Here is a 24,262-nt window from a genome sequence, read left to right as displayed (position 1 = left end):
GTGGCTGTGAAGCTCAACATTTACATTTATATTTTAGCGACTTACAAGAGAAATTAGGTTCAAGTGCCTTGCTCAAGGTCACACCACCAAATGTTTCCACATGTTAGCATGTGGAAACAGTGTCAATGAAACTAAACCAAAGCATGGATTGCTGTTATACCTTGTCCATAGACTGCTTACAGGATAAGGAAACTATGTGTAATTTTGTAATTTGGGTAAACTATCCTTTAAACGCAAATCAAAGTCTGTGGTATTACACTGGGCTATTAACACAATAATACTCTTATAAATACTGCACAGAGTCCAGGAAAAACAGGAATTTAATACGGATACCCTATTACGCATATATCTAGGACAAGAAATGTGTGTGGTTTCTCAATCAGACCGAGTCATGCCCACTACACTGAGAGGGCCTTTGTTTTACAGACTCAGACATTCAGGTGCCAGCCAGCTGCACACGGTGTGTGTGTCTGTGTGTGTGGGGAAAGAATGAATGCATTTTTCTGGATTGGTTGAATCACGTGTGAGGCTGAGCCAGCACATCTGCAGACCTGGAGACTCACCACCTCTCCTTAGCAGTCTCAACGCTGTCATACACACACACACTGAAGGGGAGAGACGGGGCAAAGTAGGAGAGACGGGGCAAAGGAGGAGAGAAATGGGGCAAAGGAGGAGAGAAGGGGCAAAGGAGAAGAGAAGGGGCAAAGGAGAAGAGAAGGGGCAAAGGAGAAGAGAAGGGGCAAAGTAGGAGAGACGGGGCAAAGTAGGAGAGACGGGGAAAAGGAGGAGAGATGGGGAAAGGAGGAGAGAAGGGGCAAAGTAGGAGAGAAGGGGCAAAGGAGGAGGGAAGGGGCAAAGGGGGGACTGGTGAAAAAGAGGAAGAAGGGTTAGAAGTATTAACCAGAAAAAAGAGTAACAGATAAGTGCTGTATCTATATCAAGCCTGGTGGTCTTTCTGTAGGGAACCAATATAAACCAGACATATATTTTCAGCCTGAAACTGTCATTATTTTTATCAATTGATTTATCTTCGTTGTTCCCTCGTTTTCTCAGGGTCTTGGCCCCCAAATGTGCAGCATGTAACCAGCCCATTCTGCCTTCAGAGGTAAGCTCTCTTTGAACACAACATCTTCAAGTAATAGCCTAAGGACTTACATGTATACAGCCATAAAATAGGTGTTTTTCTGATCATCTTCATGTCATGTATGATAAAAATACCAAATTGATCGGTTGACTACTAGTATAATGAACAGGACCTGGAATGGTTCCTGTCTGCAAAGTGATTTCAACAGGAAGAACTCCTGTCTGTAGTAATGATGAATGATAATCAAAATGTTCAGGCATATATTATGGTTTACGATGCAAACACTTCCAGTCCCATCCCATGTCAGTATAGACAGTCACATTGCAACCTCTGACCTGATTCCCTCAGGGTAAAGATTGATAACCAACCCCAGTGTTGAACCTGAGACAGGAGCCAGATGTGAGGAGAGAGTTCCTCTGGCATAGCAAACGATTAAGTGTCCTATTGAGGCAGTAGAAAACGATCAAGAATCCTACTGAGGCAGTAGGAAACGATCAAGTATCCTACTGAGGCAGTAGGAAACGATCAAGTATCCTGAGGCAGAAGCAAACGATCAAGTATCCTACTGAGGCAGTAGAAAACGATCAAGAATCCTACTGAGGCAGTAGGAAACGATCAAGTATCCTGAGGCAGAAGCAAACGATCAAGTATCCTACTGAGGCAGAAGGAAACGATCAAGTATCCTACTGAGGCAGAAGCAAACGATCAAGTATTCTACTCAGGCAGTAGAAAACTATTAAGGATCCTTCTGAGGCAATAGCAAACGATCAAGTATGCTACTATCCTAGGTCAGGCTCTAGTGCCGGAGAAGGAGGAAGGGGTGTGCTGTGTTTTAACATGTTGCATATGAGCAGGTATCCCTTTAAGCAGTAGAGGGACTTGAAAGGGATCTCAGGCATGATGATCAGCTTTCCCTCTTTAATCATTTGGAACTCGTCTCTGAAGTCTCGCTCTGTAATGAACATGATGGGAGGCTGAGAGCTGGTTTCAAGCGCAGGGCGCAGCAGGTGTTTATTTGTAAAAGACCACAGGAAGAAGCAGGTAGCTGGGTCCAGGGGCAGGCAGAAGGTCATACACAGGGGGTCCAAAAAGGCAACAGTACAGGCAGGGATAGGATAGTAACGTCGTCCGGGAGATCAGGCAATAGGTCTGATAGGCTAAGGACAGGCAGGGAATTGGCAAAAGGCGTCGTTGGTGAGGCAGGCAAAAACCTTAAATTAGGGGGAAACCCAGCGCTCCGAATAGAAGTGTGTCACAAAACAAACAATACCTCACAATGATGGGGTGCAAAGAACTTAACTAAATAGTGTGTGATAATGACATACAGGTGTGTGAACAGGTGATCAGAATTCAGGTGATTGGGATCTGGAGAGTGAGCTGCGTTCAGGGGATCTATGTGTTTGAGAGTGTGAGCTGGAAAGTGGGCTGGAAAGTGAGCGGCATTCAGGGGATCTACGTGTTTGAGAGTGTGAGTTGGAAGCAGACGTTGCAGGCTCTCTCCTGAGCCAAGCAAGCTGCAGTCAGGATTCAGGAAGACATCAATTTTCACAGCTATTTACTCAGTCTAAGGTCTGGGCTGAACCAATAAACCAACCTGATAACAGACCTGGGAACATCTCTTGTTGTAATGGCTGCCATAGTTACACGCAGGTCAGCAGACATCCCCCCAAACATTTTATTTATTTATTTAGTGGTTGATTGAGCTGGCGCAAATGGAACCAATGGAATAGTCCCAAAAGAGCAAACCCAGACGATCTGGCACTCCATTCAGGCTCAATCAAACTATCAAAGTATCTGAAAGAGCACTATTTGAACCAGAGGCCCTACTAGGACACCATCCACTGAGGTGTAGATTCAGGGCTGGGCTTCTATTGGAGACCTCTGTGTGTAGGCCTACGTGGGGTGGTTTTGGGAGGGGTGTTGTTTGCATTTTTTGGTGTGTGGTTCAGATGCAGGCACTGCACCCTAATGCCTCACTCAGTGCATGACTGTTACCCTAAACGTTATCCCCCCCCTCTTAAAAAAAACGTCCAAAATTAGAGTTGACTCTACAGGAATGTGGCCCCTCCTCACTGAGGCTATAAGGGTAGAATTCAGAGCTGGGGGGGCAGTTTGTGTTGGACGTGCATGTACTTTGTCATGAAAAAGGCCAGATAAATTCATGCCTACTAGCAGGTGGTTTGTCGGACCACTACAGTACAAGGGGGAGAGTTTAGAATAGGTTTTTATCTAATGTGTATAAACTGGTTTTAAATGAGTTGATAGATAGCTGAAAGTCTTCCATGTACCCTCCTGCTGAGTGTGTCTGGCTGATGTAGAATATAAGAAGTCAGTTGGCTGAATAGTTAATTCTATCATAATGACATTTCTGACAAGCCTTACTTCATTATCACATAACAATGGTATATAATCACATGACCATGATGAATAGCTTGCGTGATGACAGTAATAATTAGTGAAAGTCTAATATATACGGAACATTCCAGCTGTAGTATCTGCCCTCTGAAGCTGCCGCAGGCTGAACCCAGACTGTCTGTCAGAAGCTGACTGTTGGTTTAGCCTTGGTCTTTGACACCTGGCTGTTTTCTCAGGTGAAGGTCCACAGTACTGTTCAGAATGTTTCTACACAACTACCATCTTGCCAATCTTGCCCTATGTGTAGGCCTATTTCAAATGCTGTAGTTTGTAAAGGTTGGATGAAAAAGGACATATATGGATGTCAGGACAAAGCCTAATTAGCTTGCCTGCTGGTTGATATATCATCAGTAATTAGCTTACTGCACCTGTTAGCAATCACGGCTAACTATAGCCGAAAAAAGAATCAGGCTAAATGAAAAGGCAATGGACAGAGGCCTAAATTGAAGAGATATTTTTATCAATGGACGCTCAGCATGTAAAAACAAATGTACTGTTGGCTATCTAAGGATCTCAGCATCTCAATACTGTAGGTCGTTATCAATGAAACGTCACAATAAGGTGCAGAGCGTTGGATTTGTCTGCTGGGGGGGCAAGGAGGGTAGCCTCATGATATCTCTCAATATTGGCCACCATTAATTGGATATTTGAGTGATCTAAAATATAAGTGAATTATACCTTACAGGAATGAGAGGTAGCAGAAGGGCTCATTTGCCGATGTTCTGTTAGCTGATAATGTTTACTTTGCAAGCTACCGGTTAGCTAACATGAATCCTTTTCAACAGCTAGCTACATGCCAAATGGATAGGCTATCCTCACGAATCTGAAAATACATGATCAATTGATGTTTCTTTATCATGACAAACATGCAGTTACTTACTGTATAACTCTGATGATAGAGCTAAATGTGGAATAATCTGAAATGTGTAGTTCTCACTATACTCTTCAAGGTGATGATATTAAAAGTATTTAACAATCCATTAAAAACACCATGTACAGTAGTTGTCAATGCTTTTAGTGGAGCTGGGTGACTCCTTGCCCCCCAGCAGGCGAATCAAAATGTTCTCAACTAGCCTACCTGGTTAAATAAAGGTGAAATAAAAAACGCTCTGAACCTTATTCTGACGTTTTACTGATAACGACCTATGGAATCCCATTTGAATAGGATCTCTTTGGTTACAGGACTCTGATTGGCTGATGCATTTCCCACTGTCACCTGCACCTGCAGAAGATGAGAAGTACTCTGAATTGAATGCGCTCTGTTACTGCCAACATCTACTTATGGTTTTGTCCATTAAACAAACAAACAAAACACCTTTGCTGATAACTACTGAGGAAAAATGTACATACTATGACTGTGATAAGTGGTTGTCACAGCCATAGAATCATTTAATTGGATCTCTATGGTCTCAACTATTTTAGGATGCACTACCTGTCAATCGCTCTGGATCAGAGAGGTTGCTAAATGTCTACATTTTTTATATATAATTTTAAAAGTCCACTGAACAGAGCCACCTGTCACATGTTTTTCCCACACCTGACATTGACCGCAGGAAAAATTGGAGAGTTGTCCTGGCCATGCATGCCATGTTTAACTGCTGTAAATGAACCGATCCAGCCTATACTGATAGCTACTCGGGTTCAGTGGACACTGAAAAGGCTGTCTGTCTCCACAGGGCTCTGATGAAACCATCCGAGTGGTATCCATGGATAAAGACTACCACGTGGAGTGCTATCACTGTGAAGTGGGTAAACATTAAGATACAAATTTCCTTTTACTTTTTCCTTGATGTTTTCCCTATATCCTTGTAGAGACTGGATGTTCTGTGTTGTTGGTGACAAGACTAAATGTTAAAAGTTGTCATCTTAGTAAGTATATCCACTATAAAATGCCTCATTATTTTTCTCAACATGCTTAAATACCAGGGATTAGATCCTATACCATATGTCAGCCTTCTCATCATATCAAGAACTCCATATTTCAGTCATCATTTAGTCTTTTAAAATAAACGTTAGAGAGATTTGGTTATGGCCTCTGAGATTAGTCGTCATAAAGTAAACAGAATTTTAAAGGAAAAACAAAGTGTCAGGAGAATAGTCTCACTTCGTTTGGTCACATATTCTGGAAAGCTATTTACTGCACACAGATCATAGACAAGGTGGTCCCAGTACTTAATTACAGTCTTGGTCCTAATTGCGAGCTAGAAAGAGGAGCTCAAGCACATGTTAATTTGCTTCGCTCGTCAACACTGTCTGATTCTCCTCAAGTGCCTTTTCTCCTGACTCCCGCCTCAACAGCATTTGATTGACATATGGAGTTCTGAGAGCACTTGAAAACAAACAGCAGTGAGCCGTGTGGAGACGAGAGCTTTTGAGGATCTGTCTCTCTGAATTGCTCCACTGTGGAAGCCAGTTAAACAATTGCCCTTCTCAACTGCCCTTCTCATACAGTGTTTAGTCTGTCAAGCCTGCTGGGCAATTCAAGGGGATTTAAGAATATCTTCAAGTTATTTCGCCTTTGACAAGGTTTTGTTCTCAAATATGTTTACATTGGGGGATAGAATGGACCACAATTCACCTTGCTGTCATAGATCGCTATACCTCTGGGATATAGACAAATGTGTATTTTAAACCAGCGTTTTGAATGCACATTTAGCCGTTCAGATCCCATAGAATCAGATAGATGTAGATGGAATCACAATCACCTTTTGGGGTAATGTTCAAGTGTTATTCGATTTATTTTATAGGCTTTTCCCTTTTATCTTCCTCATCCCTCTGTGTTGGTCTGTAGGACTGTCAGATGGAGCTGAATGACGAGGAGGGGCACCGCTGCTACCCGCTGGACGGCCACCTCCTCTGCCACGCCTGCCACCTGAAGCACATCGAGCCGGGCTGCGCCTCGCCCACCGCTGCCTCCTACCAGCACCAGTTCTAGTTTTAGGATCTAGTGCATGGTGCCACCAGGTGGCCCTCTGAACTAACTGCCAATAACCAACCACAACCAATCTGCCAAAAAAATCTGTCTATAATGGTTTGGAGGATAATGTATGCCTTTACTGTACATCTCTGATGTAAGTTAGGTCTCTGTTAGGGTTAATTGTGCGATTTGTTGATTGATTGATTGCGTGTGTGGGAGTGTGCTTGTAAATGACCTGTTATTATTTTTTCTGTAAAAATCTTTTTCTCTATTGAAGTGTAAAGTGTTGAACTTTCATCTGACACGAATGTTAATAATCTGGAAATAACAAACTTTTTATTTTAAATATATATATATATATATATATATATATATATTTAAATTTAAATACCAATGCCAAAGCACAGTTATATTTTAATGACTGATATTTCATGTGCTTATGTGTAAATATCTTGATCTTCATTTTCCCCTTTGTGTCCCACCAATTTCAGTTGCTCAGTTTGAATCAATGTATTTGTAGATACTGATACAGTAGAAATAGTTTGCATGGCTTAATAGGGAAATTGCCCAGTTTTGTTGTATGTCTCCGTGTGTGGGTTATGAAGGTGTGTTTCCATTACATTTTATACTAGAAATACATGAATTGCTCATGTTAGCTAATATGCAGGCAGTGTCTAGAAAGTCAAAGTTAGCAATTTAATACACAAACTGTACATGATCCTTTATTGTTCCATGTCAATGGGAATCATGTTGAATTAGTATTACATTTCTATTGGTAAATGAACCCTGGATGTTCTGTTCCCAACACTGATACTGGGCTAATATTCCCACTGTCCTCTGTCACACACCACCCCTAGCATATACTTTCTATTGCATTATTAACCCAAATAAGGCAGTTACGTTATGTCCGGGTCAACAATGTTTCCAAAATAGATAACTAGGTTTATTATATTCCAATAAACCACCGAATGCCCTGAACCCATTTTGTTTTGCAGTGATAAAAAAGTGACTCTAAATGATTCCGTTTTAGTAAGCTTAGTCTATCATATTTCATGATTTATTATACAGTATTTATGCTTGTTTAAAACAATTCCCATGATCATTAATCATTTGTATTCCAGTGGCTTACTATATTTAAAAATGATTTGAGAGATGTCCATAAGAAATATATATATATCTATATAAAAATGCATTGTAATAGCCTGTCAAATTGTGTCTCTTCTTCATGAACAAGTAGCCTATATACAACAAAAGCGTTTGCACACCTGTAGTGGGTATATCTTTACACAGCAGTTGCAACGAAAACAAAGCCCTCTCCACCACTGTTTCAGTAAAAAAATTGATGGATTGGGCTGTAGAAATGTAATTCCTATCCATAGATATGGCTATGGATGCAAAATTCGTTTTTTCCATGTTTTGAGGTTATACAGTGTTTATTCACATTAACTTTTTTTTTTTTAAACATTGCGTAAAACAAGCTTATATATTTTGGTTCTGATGGGGTACGACAGTTAAAATACATTTATGAGGCATTTATAAATTATATTCTTCAATAATCAAGGGGTACAGAGCATTAATGTATGGATATAACAACTGCTGATTGTCATTTTAAGGCTATTGGGACACAAAAACATATGAATACAAAAGTTTGATCAACTGTAATATGAGCAGTAACGTTAGACCGGACAGCGCTGTTTTTTCAACAAACTCGCGGCAGTGCCTAATCAAATATGCAGTAGCCCATTGGCGAGGAAAAGGTCCGAATCAGAGGATCCGAGTCAGCCAAGAGTCGAACTCAATTAAAACAACTCATGATAGCATCGAAACAAAGAATAAAGTCTTCCTTCATCATGACAGCAAACAACCAATAGCTTAATCTTCGTAGAATAAAAAGATCAGAGAAGATCCGGAAAGAAAAAAGGACGAGCTAGCCAGGAGTCGAACCTAGAATCTTCTGATCCGTAGTCAGACGCGTTATCCATTGCGCCACTAGCCCGCTGAAAACGGTATAGGAATTGTTCCGTTATAAAGCTATCATGATATGAAATGAGGATTCGTAGAGTAATAGTGCGATTGCTAAACTGTAACTTTGATCAAATAATGTATTTGTGTGTGCTACATAATAAGTAGCTGCCTGTACTTTATCATAGTTTGCAACTACGACGCTAAATGTCTGACCCTGGACGCGAATTCCGGTCCAGCCATAATATACAATGTGCGCATTCATTGGCACGTCACTATGTCAGACCTCCTCTAAAGATGGCGACCGCCTACGAGAAATTCAACCTGTAAGTCTTGAAAATATATATCGTTTTCAGTCTTTTATTTTCAGAAGCTAGCTAGTACAACTTTTCTGAAAAAAATGGCCATATTCTGATGAGAGAAAATTGCCGTAGGTGTACGTCTAGAGCTAGCTAGCAGATTATAAGCTATTTAGCGAACGTTCAACTGCAATTACAGGCTGCAGTCATTCGTATGTGGGATTTGTTTCAGTTTACAGTATTGTAGATAGTTTACAGTTATGTCAATGATGTGTAGTTGTGTTGTCCGTAACAGTACTTATTTAGCCATCTGCCTTTCGATTTAATTGAGTGGTAGAATTCAATCGATCTCGTTGATGAAGCAGCTAGCTAGCTAAAAAATAGAGTTAGCTTAGCTGTTAACGTTAGTTAGCCCATTGAGCCATCTAGTATGTGTGAGCTAGATTGTGGTGACGTTAGCCACTATGTTGAGCTTTGCCAAATCAAGCCAATGGTTTGTTTCCCTTTGTATAAGGCGGGATTCACCATGCCAGATGTTTGTCTACCAAGGTCACTGATTTTGTATCTCCCTCCTCTGTGCCCAATCTCCCCCCCCCCCCCCCCCAGGCACACTACCCCAGAGAAGTTTTACATTGAGGCATGTGATGACGGCTCAAATGATGTATTGTCCATTGACAGGGTGTCCACAGAAATGATCCTCACCGGTATGTTGAGTAGGCTGTGTTTGTGCGAGTTCATTATGACATGATGACCAAAGTCCACATTATATTTTATTTAACTAGGCATGTCAGGTAAGAACAAATTCTTATTTACAATGGCGGCCTACCAAAAGGCCTCCTGTGGGGAGGAGATTAAAATGACATTTAATAAAAATATAAGCCAAAACACACATCACGACGAGAGAGTCAACACTACATAAAGAGAGACCTAAGATGACACACAGCATGGTAGCAACACAACATGGTAGCAGCACAAAGCAGGGTACAAACATTGTTGGGCACAGACAACCGCACAAAGGGCAAGAAGGTAGAGAAAACAATATACCATGCAAAGCAGCCACAACTGTCAGTAAGTGTCCATGATTGAGTCTTTGAATGAAGAGATTAAGATAACTGTCCAGTTATCAGAGTTGTAGGTTTGATCCCCATGGGAGACCAGTACAACATTTTTTTTTTGAAAATGTATGCACTCATAAGTCGCTCTGGATAAGCATGTCTGCTAAATTACTAAAATGTTGTTGTTTTTTAATTAAAAAATGATTATTTGTCTCTGTCCCTCTAGTGAGGAAGGACATTCCTCCCCATGCGGTCACCAGGCCAATATGTGGGATCATGGGAACTATCCGTCTGGTGGCAGGTAGGTTCAATCTTTCAACGTGAGTCAGTTCAGACTCTCCAGTAAAATGATCCATTGAGAAGACTTTACCTGTGCATTACACACAAATGTTCTCAACAGGGTGAGTGTTTACTTTAGTGGCACCTGTGCTCCTCTGCCTACCCTCCACAGGCACGTACCTCATCGTTATCACAAAGAAGAAGAAGGTGGGTGACCTGTTGGGCCATGCCGTGTGGAAGGCTATGGACTTTGACGTTATCTCTTACAAGAAGACTGTGCTGCACCTGACAGACAACCAGGTAGGAAGGTTGGGGCCCCAGTGCCAGCCCACAAGCACCCAAGCTCAACATGACTGTGGATGTTTCAGGCCAAGAAGAGTTTTATTTTACCTTTATTTAACTAGGCAAGTCAGTTAAGAACAAATTCTTATTTTCAATGACGGCCTAGGAATAGTGGGTCAACTGCCTGTTCAGGGGCTTGGGTCTATTCAGGGGCTTGGACTTGGGGGTTCAGGGGCTTGGACTTGGGGGTTTGAACTTGCAACCTTCCGGTTACTAGTCCAACGCTCTAACCACTAGGCTACCCTGCTGTGTTTTACAATGATTCCTTGTTAATGACAGTGGGTTGTTTTGATGTGGATGTTGACCGATCAAAAACCCTAGCCTGATACTCTGGGTTATTTGCTAGCTGCAGAAGTCACTTTCCTTCACTACTGTATGTGACCAATAGGAAAGCAGCATATTGGACAGAGAATGCTAGGCATCTGTGCTGACATATATGCCCTGTGTTGAATTGGCTATGGAGCCGGTCAACGACAGACAGTGTGTCTGTAGACAGTCGAGTGTATGTGAAGGGCAAAGCTGTCTATCAGTCAGAGAACGAGACCCCTTCTCACAGACAGAACAAGTACTGCTTTCAGACTGTATCATCATCATGTAGCTGTTACAAGAACACTCTGTTCTGTCCCCAAGTCTAGACAAGTGTTTCTCTATTAGTGGGCATCTCTATGTTGGATTCAAGTTGAATTACTGTTGGAGGAAATGTTATTTATAGTATTTCAGTTTAGATTCCTTGTATATATTATTTTAGAAATATAGTGGTCATCTGATACTTTCTAACCACCGTTCCACCTACCTTCTGTTTTGCTTTCTTTCTTCTGTTTTGCTTTCCTTCTTCAACCTGCCTCCTGACCTCTCACCTTTGACCTCTGTGCTTTCCTTGTTCAACCTGCCTCCTGACCCATCTTTAACCTCTGACCCCATCAGATGCAGGACAACAAAGCCTTCCTGTCCATGATCAACAGTGTTCTGCTCACAGACGGCTTCTACTTTGCTACAGACTACGACCTGACCCACACTCTGCAGAGACTTGCCAACACCAGTCCTGAGTTCCAAGAGATGAGCCTGCTGGAAAGGGTGAGAGAATGAGGGGATGGATATACAGTGGGGAAAAAAAGTATTTAGTCAGCCACCAATTGTGCAAGTTCTCCCACTTAAAACGATGAGAGAGGCCTGTAATTTTCATCATAGGTACACTTCAACTATGACAGACAAGAAGAAAAAAATCCAGAAAATCACATTGTAGGATTTTTATGAATTTATTTGCAAATTATGGTGGAAAATAAGTATTTGGTCACCCACAACCAGCAAGATTTCTGGCTCGCACAGACCTGTAACTTCTTCTTTAAGAGGCTCCTCTGTCTTCCACTCGTTACCTGTATTAATGGCACCTGTTTGAACTTGTTATCAGTATAAAAGACACTTGTCCACAACCTCAAACAGTCACACTCCAAACTCCACTATGGCCAAGACCAAAGAGCTGTCAAAGGACACCAGAAACAAAATTGTAGACCTGCACCAGGCTGGGAAGACTGAATCTGCAATAGGTAAGCAGCTTGGTTTGAAGAAATCAACTGTGGGAGCAATTATTAGGAAATGGAAGACATACAAGACCACTGATAATCTCCCTTGATCTGGGGCTCCACGCAAGATCTCATCCCGTGGGGTCAAAATGATCACAAGAACGGTGAGCAAAAATCACAAAACCACATGGGGGGGACCTAGTGAATAACCTGCAGAGAGCTGGGACCAAAGTAACAAAGCCTACCATCAGCAAGGGCATTGAAGATGAAACGTGGCTGGGTCTTTTAGCATGACAATGATCCCAAACACACTGCCCGGGCAACGAAGGAGTGGCTTCGTAAGAAGCATTTCAAGATCCTGGAGTGGCCTAGCCAGTCTCCAGATCTCAACCCCATAGAAAATCTTTGGAGGGAGTTGAAAGTCTGTGTTGCCCAGCAACAGCCCCAAAACATCACTGCTCTAGAGGAGATCTGCATGGAGGAATGGGCCAAAATACCAGCAACATTGTGTGAAAACCTTGTGAAGACTTACAGAAAACGTTTGACCTCTGTCATTGCCAACAAAGGGTATATAACAAAGTATTGAGATCAACTTTTGTTATTGACCAAATACTTATTTTCCAACATAATTTGCAAATAAATTCATTAAAAATCCTACAATGTGATTTTCTGGATTTTTTTTCATCTTTTTAAGTGGGAGAACTTGCACAATTGGTGGCTGACTAAATACTTTTTTGCCCCACTGTGTGTGTGTGTGTCTGTGTGTATATATACAGTTGAAGTTGGAAGTTTACATACACCTTACCCAAATACATTTTAAACTCAGTTTTTCACAATTCCTGGCATTTAATCCAAGTAAAAATTCTCTGTCTTAGGTCAGTTAAGACCACCACTTTATTTTAAGAATGTGAAATGTCAGAATAATAAGAGTGATTTATTTCAGATTTTATTTCTTTCATCACATTCCCAGTGGGTCAGAAGTTTACATACACTCAATTAGTGTTTGATAGCATTGCCTTTAAATTGTTTAACTTGGGTCAAACGTTTCGAGTAGCCTTCCACAAGCTTCCCACAATCAGTTGGGTGAATTTCGTCCCATTCCTCCTGACAGAGCTGGTGTAACTGAGTCAGGTTTGTAAGGCCTCCTTGTTCACACACGCTTTTTCAGTTGTGCCCACAAATTTTATATGGGATTGAGGTCAGGGCTTTGTGATGGCCACTCTAATACTTTGTTGTCCTTAAGTCATTTTGTCACAACTTTGCAAGTATGCTTGGGGTCATTGTCCATTTGGAAGACCCATTTCTGACCAAGCTTTAACTTCGACTGATGTCTTGAGATGTTGCTTCCAATATCCACATAATTTTCCTACCTCATGATGCCATCTATTTTGTGAAGTGCACCAGTCCCTCCTGCAGCAAAGCACCCCCACAACATGATGCTGCCACCCCGTGCTTCGCGGTTGGGATGGTGTTCTTCGGCTTGCAAGCCTCCCCCTATTTTCCTCCAAACATAACGATGGTCGTAATGGCCAAACAGTTATAATTTGTTTCATTCGAACAGAGGACATTTCTCCAAAAAGTACAATCTTTGTCCCCATGTGCAGTTGCAAACCGTAGTCTGTCTTTTTTATGGCGGTTTTGGAGCAGTGGCTTCTTCCTTGCTGAGCGGTGATTTGGGTTATGTCTATAGGACTCGTTTTACTGTGGATATAGGTACTTTTGTACCCGTTTCCTCCAGCATCTTCACAAGGTCCTTTGTTGTTCTGGGATTGATTTGCACTTTTCGCACCAAAGTACGTTCATCTCTAGGAGACAGAACGCGTCTCCTTCCTGAGCAGTATGACGGCTGCGTGGTCCCATGGTGTTTATACTTGCGTACTATTGTTTGTACAGATGAACGTGGTACCTTCAGGCGTTTGGATATTGCTCCCAAGGATGAACCAGACTTGTCGAGGTCTACAATTTTTTTATTTCTGAGGTCTTGGCTGATTTCTTTTGATTTTCCCATGATGTCAAACAAAGGCACTGAGTTTGAAGGTAGGCCTTGAAATACATCCACAGGTACACCTCCAACTGACTCAAATGATGTCAATTAGCCTATCAGAAGCTTCTAAAGCCATGACATCACTTTCTGGAATTCTCCAAGCTATTTAAAGGCACAGTCAACTCAGTGTATTTAAACTTCTGACCCACTGGAATTGTGATACAGTGAAATAATCAGTCTGTATACAATTATTGGAAAAATGCACAAAGTAGATGTCCTACCTGACTTGCCAAAACTTTAGTTTGTTAACAAGAAATTCATGGAGTGGTTGATAAAAAAACTAGTTTTAATGACTCCAACCTAAGTTTATGTAAACTTCTGACTTCAACTGTATGAGGGAGGAAAATAATGTAAAAACATGTTTCCATTTGGAGATACAGTCATGAAAACACGAGTAATGTGTTTGTACTTGTGTCCTGTCCAGATGCAGACATTTCCTATGCAGGGCATGTGGAAACAAGTTGAATGGTATGATAAAGATGTATTGTTTTCTTGCCCTCATTTTAGGCAGATCAGCGGTTTGTGTGGAATGGTCACCTGTTGAGAGAATTCTTGCCACAGCCAGAGGTAAGGACAGAGCTGACACATGTTAAAACCACTTGTGGTAAATATAAAATGAATATCCAGTACAGATCTTATGATCTTTCTAAACTGCATTGTCTGTGTTCTTCTCTTGACAGCTGCACAGGTTTGCTTTCCCAGTTGTCCACGGCTGTATCCTTTCAGGGTTTTTTTATTTGTTACAAACTCCAGATGAAGACTTTTCCCTCCTTTTCAATTCTCATAAACAGGAAGACCTCATTACCACTTCCTGTAAGACAACAGATATTACCCATGTGAGATGTCATTCACGGGGCGGTTGTTTAGAGTGAATGAACTGTTAAACAGCATTGCAGTTTAAACCCTGTAATCTGTCATTGTTTGGAAATCTACCCTCTGTGATGGGAGCACACTAGACCACATGGTCATTTTTGCGTTCATATTTTGCATGGGGTTTGGTGGTCTGAGTGACTGGATGTAAAGCCCATTACTCTGGATTAGTCTTGTCATTCTTTTCCCTGAGAAAAACTTCAACTGTTTGACAGACCATGAATATCAATAGAAGTTAACGTGCGGTTTTCTCCTTTAGCCACAAGGGGGAGCTAGAGATTCATATACGTCGCATTATAATTGGGAAATTAGGGATATTGTATTCACAGACAATGAATGGAATGTGGATCCATTGACATATTGTGATGGAGCCCACATTTCTAAGCATCACAGCAGGCCCAAAACATTTTCTGAAAAGGAGGCAGAGAAAGGTTGAATTCAGGAGGTAAAGTTAGGCTTTATAAAGGTTAAGACCGTGTTATCCCTAACCATGTGTTGTCCAGTCATCATTATGAAGTCCTGCTGCATCAATGGGAAGATCTTTGACTGGAACATCATCTCCAGGCGGAGCTGCTTCAGGGCTGGAGTACGTTACTACGTTAGAGGTGACTGACTCCACATCCACCAGCACGTCTAACTGGAGCTTTCTGACTAGAGCAGGGATGATGGACAATCTTTTCCACAGTGGACCGGTGTGGGTGCAGGGGGTTTTGTTCCAGCCAAACAGTAATACATACAGTACCAGTCAAAAGTTTGGACACGTCTACTCTTTCAAGGGGTTTTCCTTATTGTAGAATAATAGTGAAGACATCAAAACTATGAAATAACACACATGGAATCATGTAGTAACCAAAAAAGTGTTAAACAAATTCAAAATATATTTTAGATTCTTCAAAGTAGCCACACTTTGCCTTGATGACAACTTTGCACGCTCTTGGCATTCTCTCAACCAGCTTCATGAGGAATGCTTTTCCAACAGTCTTGAAGGAGTTCCCACATATGCTGAGCACTTGTTGGGTACTTTTCCTTCACTCTGCGGTCCAACTCATCTCAATTGGGTTGAGGTCGGGTGATTGTGGAGACCAGGTCATCTGATGCAGCACTCCATCACTCTCCTTCTTGGTCGAATAGCCCTTACACAGCCTGGAGGTGTGTGTTGGGTCATTGTCCTGTTGAAAAACAAATTATAGTCCCACTAAGCGCAAACCAGATGGGATGGCGTATCGCTGCAGAATGCTGTGGTAGCCATGCTGGTTAAGTGTGCCTTGAATACTAATTAAATCGCAGACCGTGTCACCAGCAAAGCACCATCACACCTCCATGCTTCATGGTGGGAACCACGCATGCGGAGATCATCCGTTCACCTGCTCTGCGTCTCACAAAGACACATCGGTTGGAACCAAAAATCTCAAATTTGGACTCATCAGACCAAAGAACAGATTTCCACCGGTCTAATGTCCATTGCTTGTGTTTCTTGGCTCAAGCATGTCTCCTTCTTATTGACGTCTTTTAGTAGTGGTTTCTTTGTAGTAATTTGACCATGAAGGCCTGATTCACCCGGTGTCAGTTTATGTTGAGATGTCTGTTACTTGAACTCTGAAGTATTTATTTGGGCTGCAATTTCTGAGGCTGTTAACTAATGAACTTATCCTCTGCAGCAGAGGTAACTCTGGGTCTTCCTTTACCTGTGGCGGTCCTTATGAGAGCCAGTTTCATCATAGTAATTTTCCGTATTGACTGCCCTTCATATCTTAAAGTAATGATGGACTGTCGTTTCTCTTTGCTTAACTGAGCTGTTCTTGCCATAATATGGACTTGGTCTTTTACCAAGTGGTCTTTTAGCTTAGTTTGGGTTAACTGTTTTGTGCACAGATGCGACACATGGAAATTCATATGCTTAGGCATTAATCATTCAAACTTTTTTCTATTTTTTATTGTGGCATGGCGTCAGTGAGATTCAAACCTATGCTCTTCTGTTCTCGATCCATGGAATTAGTCCACTGTGCCACCAGGATGGAGCAAGCATGCCATATATTTTTCTAACAAATACAAAATTGTTCATTTGAGTTTAGAATTATTCCCAATGTCAAACCACTTGGAGAACATTCCTAGAACATTACAAACATTAAAAGTCAATGTAACCATGTTTGAACTTTTAGTAAATGTTCTGTTAAGGTAATGAAATACCAAGTAAATAACATTATTATATATATATATCTTAAATGTGCTGAGAATGTTCCAAAGCAATGAACTATCCTGCACCATTCCCAGATAGTTGTGGGAAGATGTTTTGCTAAATAACCATAGGACATCCACACTCTCACCAAGCTCTAAGAAACATATGGTTCTCAGAACGTTATATGCTAACTGGGTCTTCAACCAATATTTTGATTTAGTGGAATCAGGTTTTTTACAGCTGGTTTGGAACAAAACCCTGCACACACTCCAGCCCTTTGCAGATAATATTGGCCTGTCCACCTCTTTATATTTTTACTGTCAAACACTCCTCACTCAGACGGATCATTACATAATGTCTATTTGGTCCATCAGGCATTGACTCAGAGGGTCATGCAGCTAACTTTGTGGAGACAGAGCAGATTGTCCAGTACAGCGGGGGCAAGGCCTCATTCATACAGACCCGAGGCTCCATCCCCTTCTACTGGTCCCAAAGACCCAACCTCAAGTACAAACCAAAACCTCAGATCAGTAAAACCATCAACCATGTAAGCTATCTGTTAAAATATTCAAATCATTTGTATGTAAATGTAAAAACATTTGAATGTACAGTAGTAGTAGCCATTTAAATACAGTACAGGTATTTGATATTGAGTATTACTATACTGAGCCAAGTCTTTCTTACCTTTATTGTCCTGCTTTCACAGCTGGATGGCTTCCAAAGGCATTTTGACTCGCAGATCATCATTTATGGAAAGCAAGTGATTTTAAATCTGATCGACCAGAAAGGCTCAGAGAAACAATTGGAACAGGCCTTTGACAAAATGGTGTCCAGCTTGGGCAACGGCATGGTCAAGTAAGGACTATCGCTTTTCCCCATCATTCATTCTGATCCCACTATGCCCGTCTTCTAACGTCATTCATGTATTTATTTTAGGGGTGAACATTCTGTCTAAAGTCATGGAACTCCAAATAACCCCTTACAGAAAATGATTTAATTGGATTTTACATAACTTTTCTCCCTGTACCGTGCACCTCTAGGTACATAGCGTTTGACTTCCACAAGGAATGCAGTCGGATGAGGTGGCATCGCCTGCAGATCTTAGTCGATATGGTGACAGAGATGCAGGATGAGTATGGGTAAGTATTTAGTCTGCATGGCCGGTGAGATTAGTTTTTGTACTTTGTGTTCATCTCCGTCTGTGGTTTGCTGATTTGTTTTGGGACAAATGTTATTGTAAAATCAAATAGGAATCAAATTGTTTGATTGGTTGGTCAGGTACTTCCTGGTTGATGTGGATGGGAACGTTCTGGTGCAACAGGAAGGGATGTTCCGCAGTAACTGCATGGACTGTCTGGACCGTACCAACGTCATCCAGAGTCTGCTGGCACGACGCTCACTGCAGTCACAGCTGGAGGTGGGAACCACCAACCAGACATGTCCAATATATAGACACTCCCACTAGTTCTAGACACTTCTTCCACATCCATCTTAACCTCAGGTGTCAAACTCATTCCACGGAGGGCCAAGTGGCAGCGGGTTCTCTAATCCCTTGTACTTGATTGATGAATTTAGGTCACTGATTAGTAATGAACTCCCCTCACCTGGTTGTCTAGGTCTTAATTGAAAGGAAAAACCAAAAACCAGCAGACACTAGGCTGTCCATGGAATGAGTTTCACATTCCTGATCTATACACTTTCACCACATCTAGACTCACTCTCTCTGTGTCTTTGACATAATGAGTAATGTCATGTTCCTCCGTGTTCTACCTCAGGAGTTTTAATTTTACTGTTCAATAAAGGTGTAGACCTAGCCTCCCCTTTTACATTCTGTAAAAACAATGGTAAAAATCTTAAAGGAAACTACATTTTATGAGGAGCTCGTCCATTTTGACGTAACATAGACCTTTTGACTTGACAAAGTCATGCGTTTCACAACTTACATTACCTTGACTCACTTGACCCGTATTTGCAAATGAGCAACAAACAGACATAACAGAGATGGGGAAAACCCAAACTCTATGTTGAAGGCCTCTGACTAAAGCTGCTGTCTCTGTGGACTTTGACTGTGGGCTGTTTAGTTATCTGACCCTATGTGGGCTGTGAAAAGGTCAGGTCTCATCTCACCCAGGTACAATAAATACTTCAGGTACCATTGTGTTTTTTATAAAACTGTTTTCGCACTGTGGGTTAAACTGTCATTGAAACATCTATTAATAGTGTAGTAAGGCTGCTAGTTGACCCACAGGGTGACGAAGGTGAAGTTGCATCAAGGTCTTTCGGGTAAACAACAGTGCTGAATCTGATGGCGACCATCTTGGTTCCGCCTTGCCCCCTGTAGTCAGGCCACTGCAGTATCTCACCACACATCTTTGTTTATCTGCAGCGACTGGGAGTTCTCCACATGGGCCAGAGGATTGAAGACCAGGCCGACTTCGAGAAGATCTACAAAAATGGTGATCCTCAGCTGAAATCTACACACTTTCCTACCCTTCTGCCAGCACGAGCACAGCATTGTCTTCCTTATGAGATTATTCCAACACTTTGGTTTAACATGATTGAAATCCTCCCCTTTTTCCACTGACTAAATCTGTTTTTTTTTCTCTTTCTTCCCCTCCCTCTCTCACCCTTGCTCGCTGCAGCGTGGGCAGACAATGCCAATGCGTGTGCCAAGCAGTATGCTGGCACAGGGGCCTTGAAGACAGACTTCACAAGGTGAGAGAGAAGGGCTCACGTGTTTCTTGCTATTCTGGTGATTAGCAAACTAAGGCACAGGACTAGCTCTCTTCATAGAAACGTACTCCATCAGGAAGTCACTGAGTTCACCTGGCTTTAGGAGGATATTATGGATTCCAATAGAACTTGTGCATTATACAATGACAGAGAACTAGTTGTGTTTCTGCTGGCACAGTACCATCCCACTGTCAGTCACACCCATGAAGTTGGCCATGCATTATTGGCTATGAACTACATCAAAACATCGTACTGGATGTTGGTGCCCTAAGAACAGGGATGTTCTGCTTGTGATTTTTGTGATAACCAGGAAGACAACTCTGAGTAAGAGTAGTATGTATGTAGTATGTGTGAGAGATGATTATGACAGGGATGACTGAAGCGTTGCTCATGTCTCAGAACAGGGAAGAGGACACAATGGGGGCTGGTGATGGACGGCTGGAACTCCATGATCAGATACTACAAGAACAACTTCTCAGACGGCTTCAGACAGGTGTGTCTAGTGTGCGTGTGCGCCAGTTATTAGTCATGTTTTGTAAATCCTTGACGTGTGTGTGTGATAACTGATAATTGAGACATCTCTCCTGATCATCAGGACTCTATTGATCTGTTCCTGGGTAACTATGCCATTGATGAGGCAGACATGACCACACCCCTTCACGAGACCAAAGACTGGAAGTTCCTCACGGTGAGATCTGATTGGCTAGGCTTGATCAGTTCTATGTATACTGATAGGCTACAATATGTGTTGGTTTCAGTCACAAGCGGTAGATTGAGATTCCGTTATCTTATTTAACTCCTGTTTCCCCTCTCCCCCTCTAGTTGCCCATTATCATGGTTGTGGCATTCTCCATGTGTATCATCTGCCTCCTCATGGCTGGTAAGACAGCAGTGGACTCCCTTGTCAATTCTGCATTGAATCCTAATAGGGGCATGGAATTTATTTGAAAATTCTAGTTACACCTGCACCGATCTCAAGTTAAGATTTGGTCCATAAACACATTTTGCAGTACTTAATTTTACAATACTGTTTCCACTTGTACTGAACTGGTACTGACTAGGCAAGAATGTGCTATCAATGGGAACTTTTTCGGTACTTAGTTATTACCCGTAGTGACCCTCAGTGTGTCCCCCCCCCCTCAGGTGACACGTGGACGGAGACCCTGGCCTATGTGCTGTTCTGGGGCACAGCTAGCTTCGTGACGGCCGGCGTCATCCTCTTCAACGGTCGGGAGTTTGTAGACGCGCCCAAGCTGGTCCAGAAGGAGAAGATGGACTGAATGTGTGCGTGTGGAAAGCAGCTACGCCCCACAGACTTCTCCTCTTCCTCTTCATCCCACTCTTCTTCATCATCGTTCCCTCAGCATCAGCGGGCCTGGAGCCTGTACTGATTACTGAGCTAATGGCATGAGGAAGAAGAGGAGGAGGATGGGGTGAGAGAAAGGCCAGGTGTATGATGTAGGGCTGTGAAGCATACAGGGACTCGCTCTGCACTGGCCTGCTGCTGTCCACACCACTAAGCACATTGTTTGGGCTGAGACTGGGGAAGATCCCTAACCTTGTCCATAGACTGACTGTATAAGCTGAAAACTGTCTGATTTTATGATACAATACCCCACTACGATAACACAGTTACCCTTCTGCACGGAATGCATATGAACGGACACTGGCACTGCTGTTGTTGCCATAGCAACCTTGACACGGGAACTACTTTTTCAAAAATCTTGCCCTTTTTGTTGTTGTTTTTGTTGATTTGTCGCCTTCTAGCTACATCATGTCATATTTTCTCTGTTGGTTGCCATATTGTTTGTGTCATTGCCCCTGAAGGGTCGATTTGAACGTGGTGTCTTAGTGTGATAGCCACTGGCACCCAATATGTCAGCTGTCTGACGGCCCAGCCCAAGCCATGATCCCAAAACTAGCTCACCAATAGTCATGGAGAGAATGTGCTAGCTGGCCAATAGGCAGGAAGAGAACGTGCTAGCTGGCCATTGATTGGGGAGAGAATTTTCTAGCTGGCCAACAGTCAGCTAGAGAATGTGCTAGCTGGCCAATGGTTGTTGAGAGAATGTTCTAGCTGGCCAATGGTTGGGGAGAGAATGGGCCGAACTGTTTCAATAGGGAACTTTAGTTATGGTGTCCCACCACCATTAATGCCATTGTAACTGGCCATACTATTCTCAATCACTGCACTTCTGAGTGCACAGACAGACCCTCAAAGGGTTTCACATGAGGATTCCTCTGAGATGTGACGAGAGGAATGTTTGTCTGGCTGTCTAGTCTTCCCAGGGATGGAAAGCTTCACGAAACAGCTGGAAAGACAAATCCTCATTAGTTTCTGACAACTAAAAGGTGTGAGAGAGCATCAAACTATATACTATAGTGAGTAGGATCTGTCTTTCACCAGTAGACTGCGAGGCCCAGACCTAGGCTAATAATGAAGCGTGGATTTAAAGGTCCAAATGCAGCCATTTTTATATCAATATCAAATCATTTCTGGGTAACCGCTAAGTACCTTACTGTTATTGTTTTCAATTAAAATGGTCGAAAAGAAAATAATTGTCATGGGAAAATATAGTTTTTGACTGAACTGGGCATTTAAACGAACCAAAGTCTCATGGGGCATTGGGGATTTTAAATGCCACTTGTCCCTTATGACAATTTATTTGTTTTAGTGTGTCTCTGGATGGGAATGTGAACTGTTGCTCTCTCACACAATCTTTCTCTATATTATTTATCCTTTGATTATTGGCTGTTCTGTAGCACTAGCCCCAAGTCAAATTATGCTGCCTTACCGCAGTGTTTAGTAGCAGGATTGGTGCCAATTCCATATAAATTCAATTCAGGAAGTAAAATCCAATTCACAATTGTATTCTCATTGAAAAGCATTGAGAACATGTTTAATTGGAATAGGAATTTCAGTTTACTTCCTGAATTGAAATTAAATTGAGCCCAACACTGGTGTATAGTGTACATAATCATTACAGGATCACACTTACCTTACCTGCAGTCAGAGTGGCACCTGCTGATCTGAGAATGTTAAAGTATGTAATATTAAATTGATTATATTGCCGCTTATGTGTCTTTTCACTTCAACTGTAGTGGTACAAAACGACAATGAGATAGAGTATGTATGTCCTATAACTTTAAATGTAGTGGTCCAATAATACATCGGGGTATGGTTACTATGATGAAGCATAAGTTGGTTATTATGCTTCTCAAAGCTACATATTGAAATGGCTCATTTGCTGTAGCTATAACCCTCGGTATACATAGGATGCCATGCAAATGGACAACAGTACATTCCGCTGTGCATTATCAGCCATAAGCCTATCAAATACAAGAATCAGCCGGCATAGTGTCTCTTGCTGATCTGTGTTTTTAAACAGATGATTTAGGTGCCATGTTAACCTAGATACAATTTAATGTAATGACAAAGCATTGTATGCTTGTAAGAATGATGTGCTATTTAAGCTGAGTCATGTTTGAGCGGTTTTAGACAAATATTTTTGGTTTGACTGCTTTACCAATGAAAATGGGTTGCTACTGTTGGCTCAATGCAGTAATAAGAAAACAAGCTGGACCAGTTTTAATTGTTTTCTAGGCCTATATTATTGTCACTTGTTTTGTTTATCAGAGGATTTATTTTGGGGGTGTTATTTTCCAGGATTTTAATTTGTTATTGTGTTTTTTTGTCACTTAAAACATTGTGTCCAAGAATGTGTAATAAATGTGTCATCAGTCATTCTGTTCCATTTCCTAATATTGTTCTATAGAAATTGTTATTTTACACAAAATGTAGCATATTTATTGTCCATAGTTTTTTCTGGTTTAGTTAAGTTTTAAGTGACAATATGGAAAATACTATTGGTACCGTAATAAAAATACATTTCCTTTAGGGGGTAGTTTATGAATGTGTGTAGCAGTCCATTTGAGCAAGTGTATTCTTTATTAGATAATGGTTCATCATTGTCTGATTTATTTTCAGAAAACAACAGAACTGCCCTTAACTATTTTCTTGGAAGTTTTTCCCTAGGTGGCATAGTGCCACAAAGTGGTACCCACCCTTACTAGTGCTGATACACGTAACAGAAAGTAGTTTAATTTTTGAACAAAATGTGTATACTTTAGTTTGAGGATGTGCATATACAGCCTGCTCTTGGTGTTATTCCCTCCATCTATGATGCATTGAGGCACAGTATGTCAGTATGTTGATTTTATTAGGATCCACATTAGCTGACCCCATGACGACAGCTAGTCGACCTGGGGTCTGACACTTAACAAAAAAGACATTAGACATTAAGAAACATTGATAAGTAGACATTAGAGACATTTAAAATACCTGAAAGGTAACATTTAACAGTCAATTTTCATATTGAGTGATCAATCTCATTAGAATGTTCTCTTGAATTTTAATGTGCTTATCCCTCGAGAAATGTCAACCAACTATCACAAATCATTTTTTAATTTTTTTAAAATGGTGTCCGCCACACAATTTTGTTTTCATTGCATTTCAAAGGCAGTAGGCAATACTTTTTCGTGTGACTGTTACAAATGTTGAATAAG

General features: G+C 41.5%; 2 protein-coding genes and 1 non-coding gene across 5 annotated transcripts in view; 2 read left to right on the top strand and 1 right to left on the bottom strand.

Annotated features, from left to right (window-relative positions):
• Positions 1-6,645, top strand: part of LOC139390918 (Wilms tumor protein 1-interacting protein-like) — a 34,673-nt gene extending 28,028 nt beyond the window's left edge. The window contains exons 6-8 of the mRNA XM_071138314.1: positions 1,054-1,105; positions 5,176-5,244; positions 6,291-6,645. Coding sequence (XP_070994415.1) covers positions 1,054-1,105; positions 5,176-5,244; positions 6,291-6,434 — 265 coding nt within the window. The 3' untranslated portion in view covers positions 6,435-6,645. The remainder of the gene's footprint in view (positions 1-1,053; positions 1,106-5,175; positions 5,245-6,290) is intronic.
• A 1,504-nt stretch (positions 6,646-8,149) lies between these two features.
• Positions 8,150-23,610, top strand: LOC139390902 (phosphatidylinositol-3-phosphatase SAC1-B). 3 transcript variants are annotated; one of them, XM_071138288.1, is made up of 19 exons: positions 8,150-8,422; positions 8,567-8,704; positions 9,284-9,381; positions 9,959-10,033; positions 10,184-10,311; positions 11,278-11,427; positions 14,425-14,484; positions 14,598-14,631; positions 15,291-15,392; positions 17,338-17,510; positions 17,670-17,818; positions 18,004-18,102; positions 18,242-18,380; positions 19,350-19,419; positions 19,606-19,678; positions 20,096-20,189; positions 20,292-20,384; positions 20,519-20,576; positions 20,840-23,607. In XM_071138288.1, the coding sequence occupies exons 2-19, from the start codon at positions 8,586-8,588 to the stop codon at positions 20,974-20,976; spliced, it is 1,851 nt and encodes a 616-aa protein (XP_070994389.1). In that variant the 5' UTR covers positions 8,150-8,422; positions 8,567-8,585; the 3' UTR covers positions 20,977-23,607. The 3 variants fall into 3 exon arrangements, with proteins under 3 accessions (XP_070994389.1, XP_070994400.1, XP_070994392.1); XM_071138299.1 differs by having other exon boundaries at positions 8,380-8,704; XM_071138291.1 differs by lacking the exons at positions 8,150-8,422; positions 8,567-8,704; positions 9,284-9,381 and adding an exon at positions 9,592-9,745 and having other exon boundaries at positions 20,840-23,610.
• Positions 8,340-8,412, bottom strand: trnar-acg (transfer RNA arginine (anticodon ACG)). The gene has a single exon. It is a non-coding gene; the product is annotated as a tRNA-Arg (tRNA).
• Positions 23,611-24,262: the final 652 nt, after the last annotated feature.

Source organism: Oncorhynchus clarkii, chromosome 3 (assembly GCF_045791955.1).
Source record: "Oncorhynchus clarkii lewisi isolate Uvic-CL-2024 chromosome 3, UVic_Ocla_1.0, whole genome shotgun sequence".
NCBI lineage: Eukaryota > Metazoa > Chordata > Actinopteri > Salmoniformes > Salmonidae > Oncorhynchus > Oncorhynchus clarkii.
Note: the sequence above shows the minus strand (reverse complement) of the source record. Positions and strands in the feature narration are given on the sequence as shown.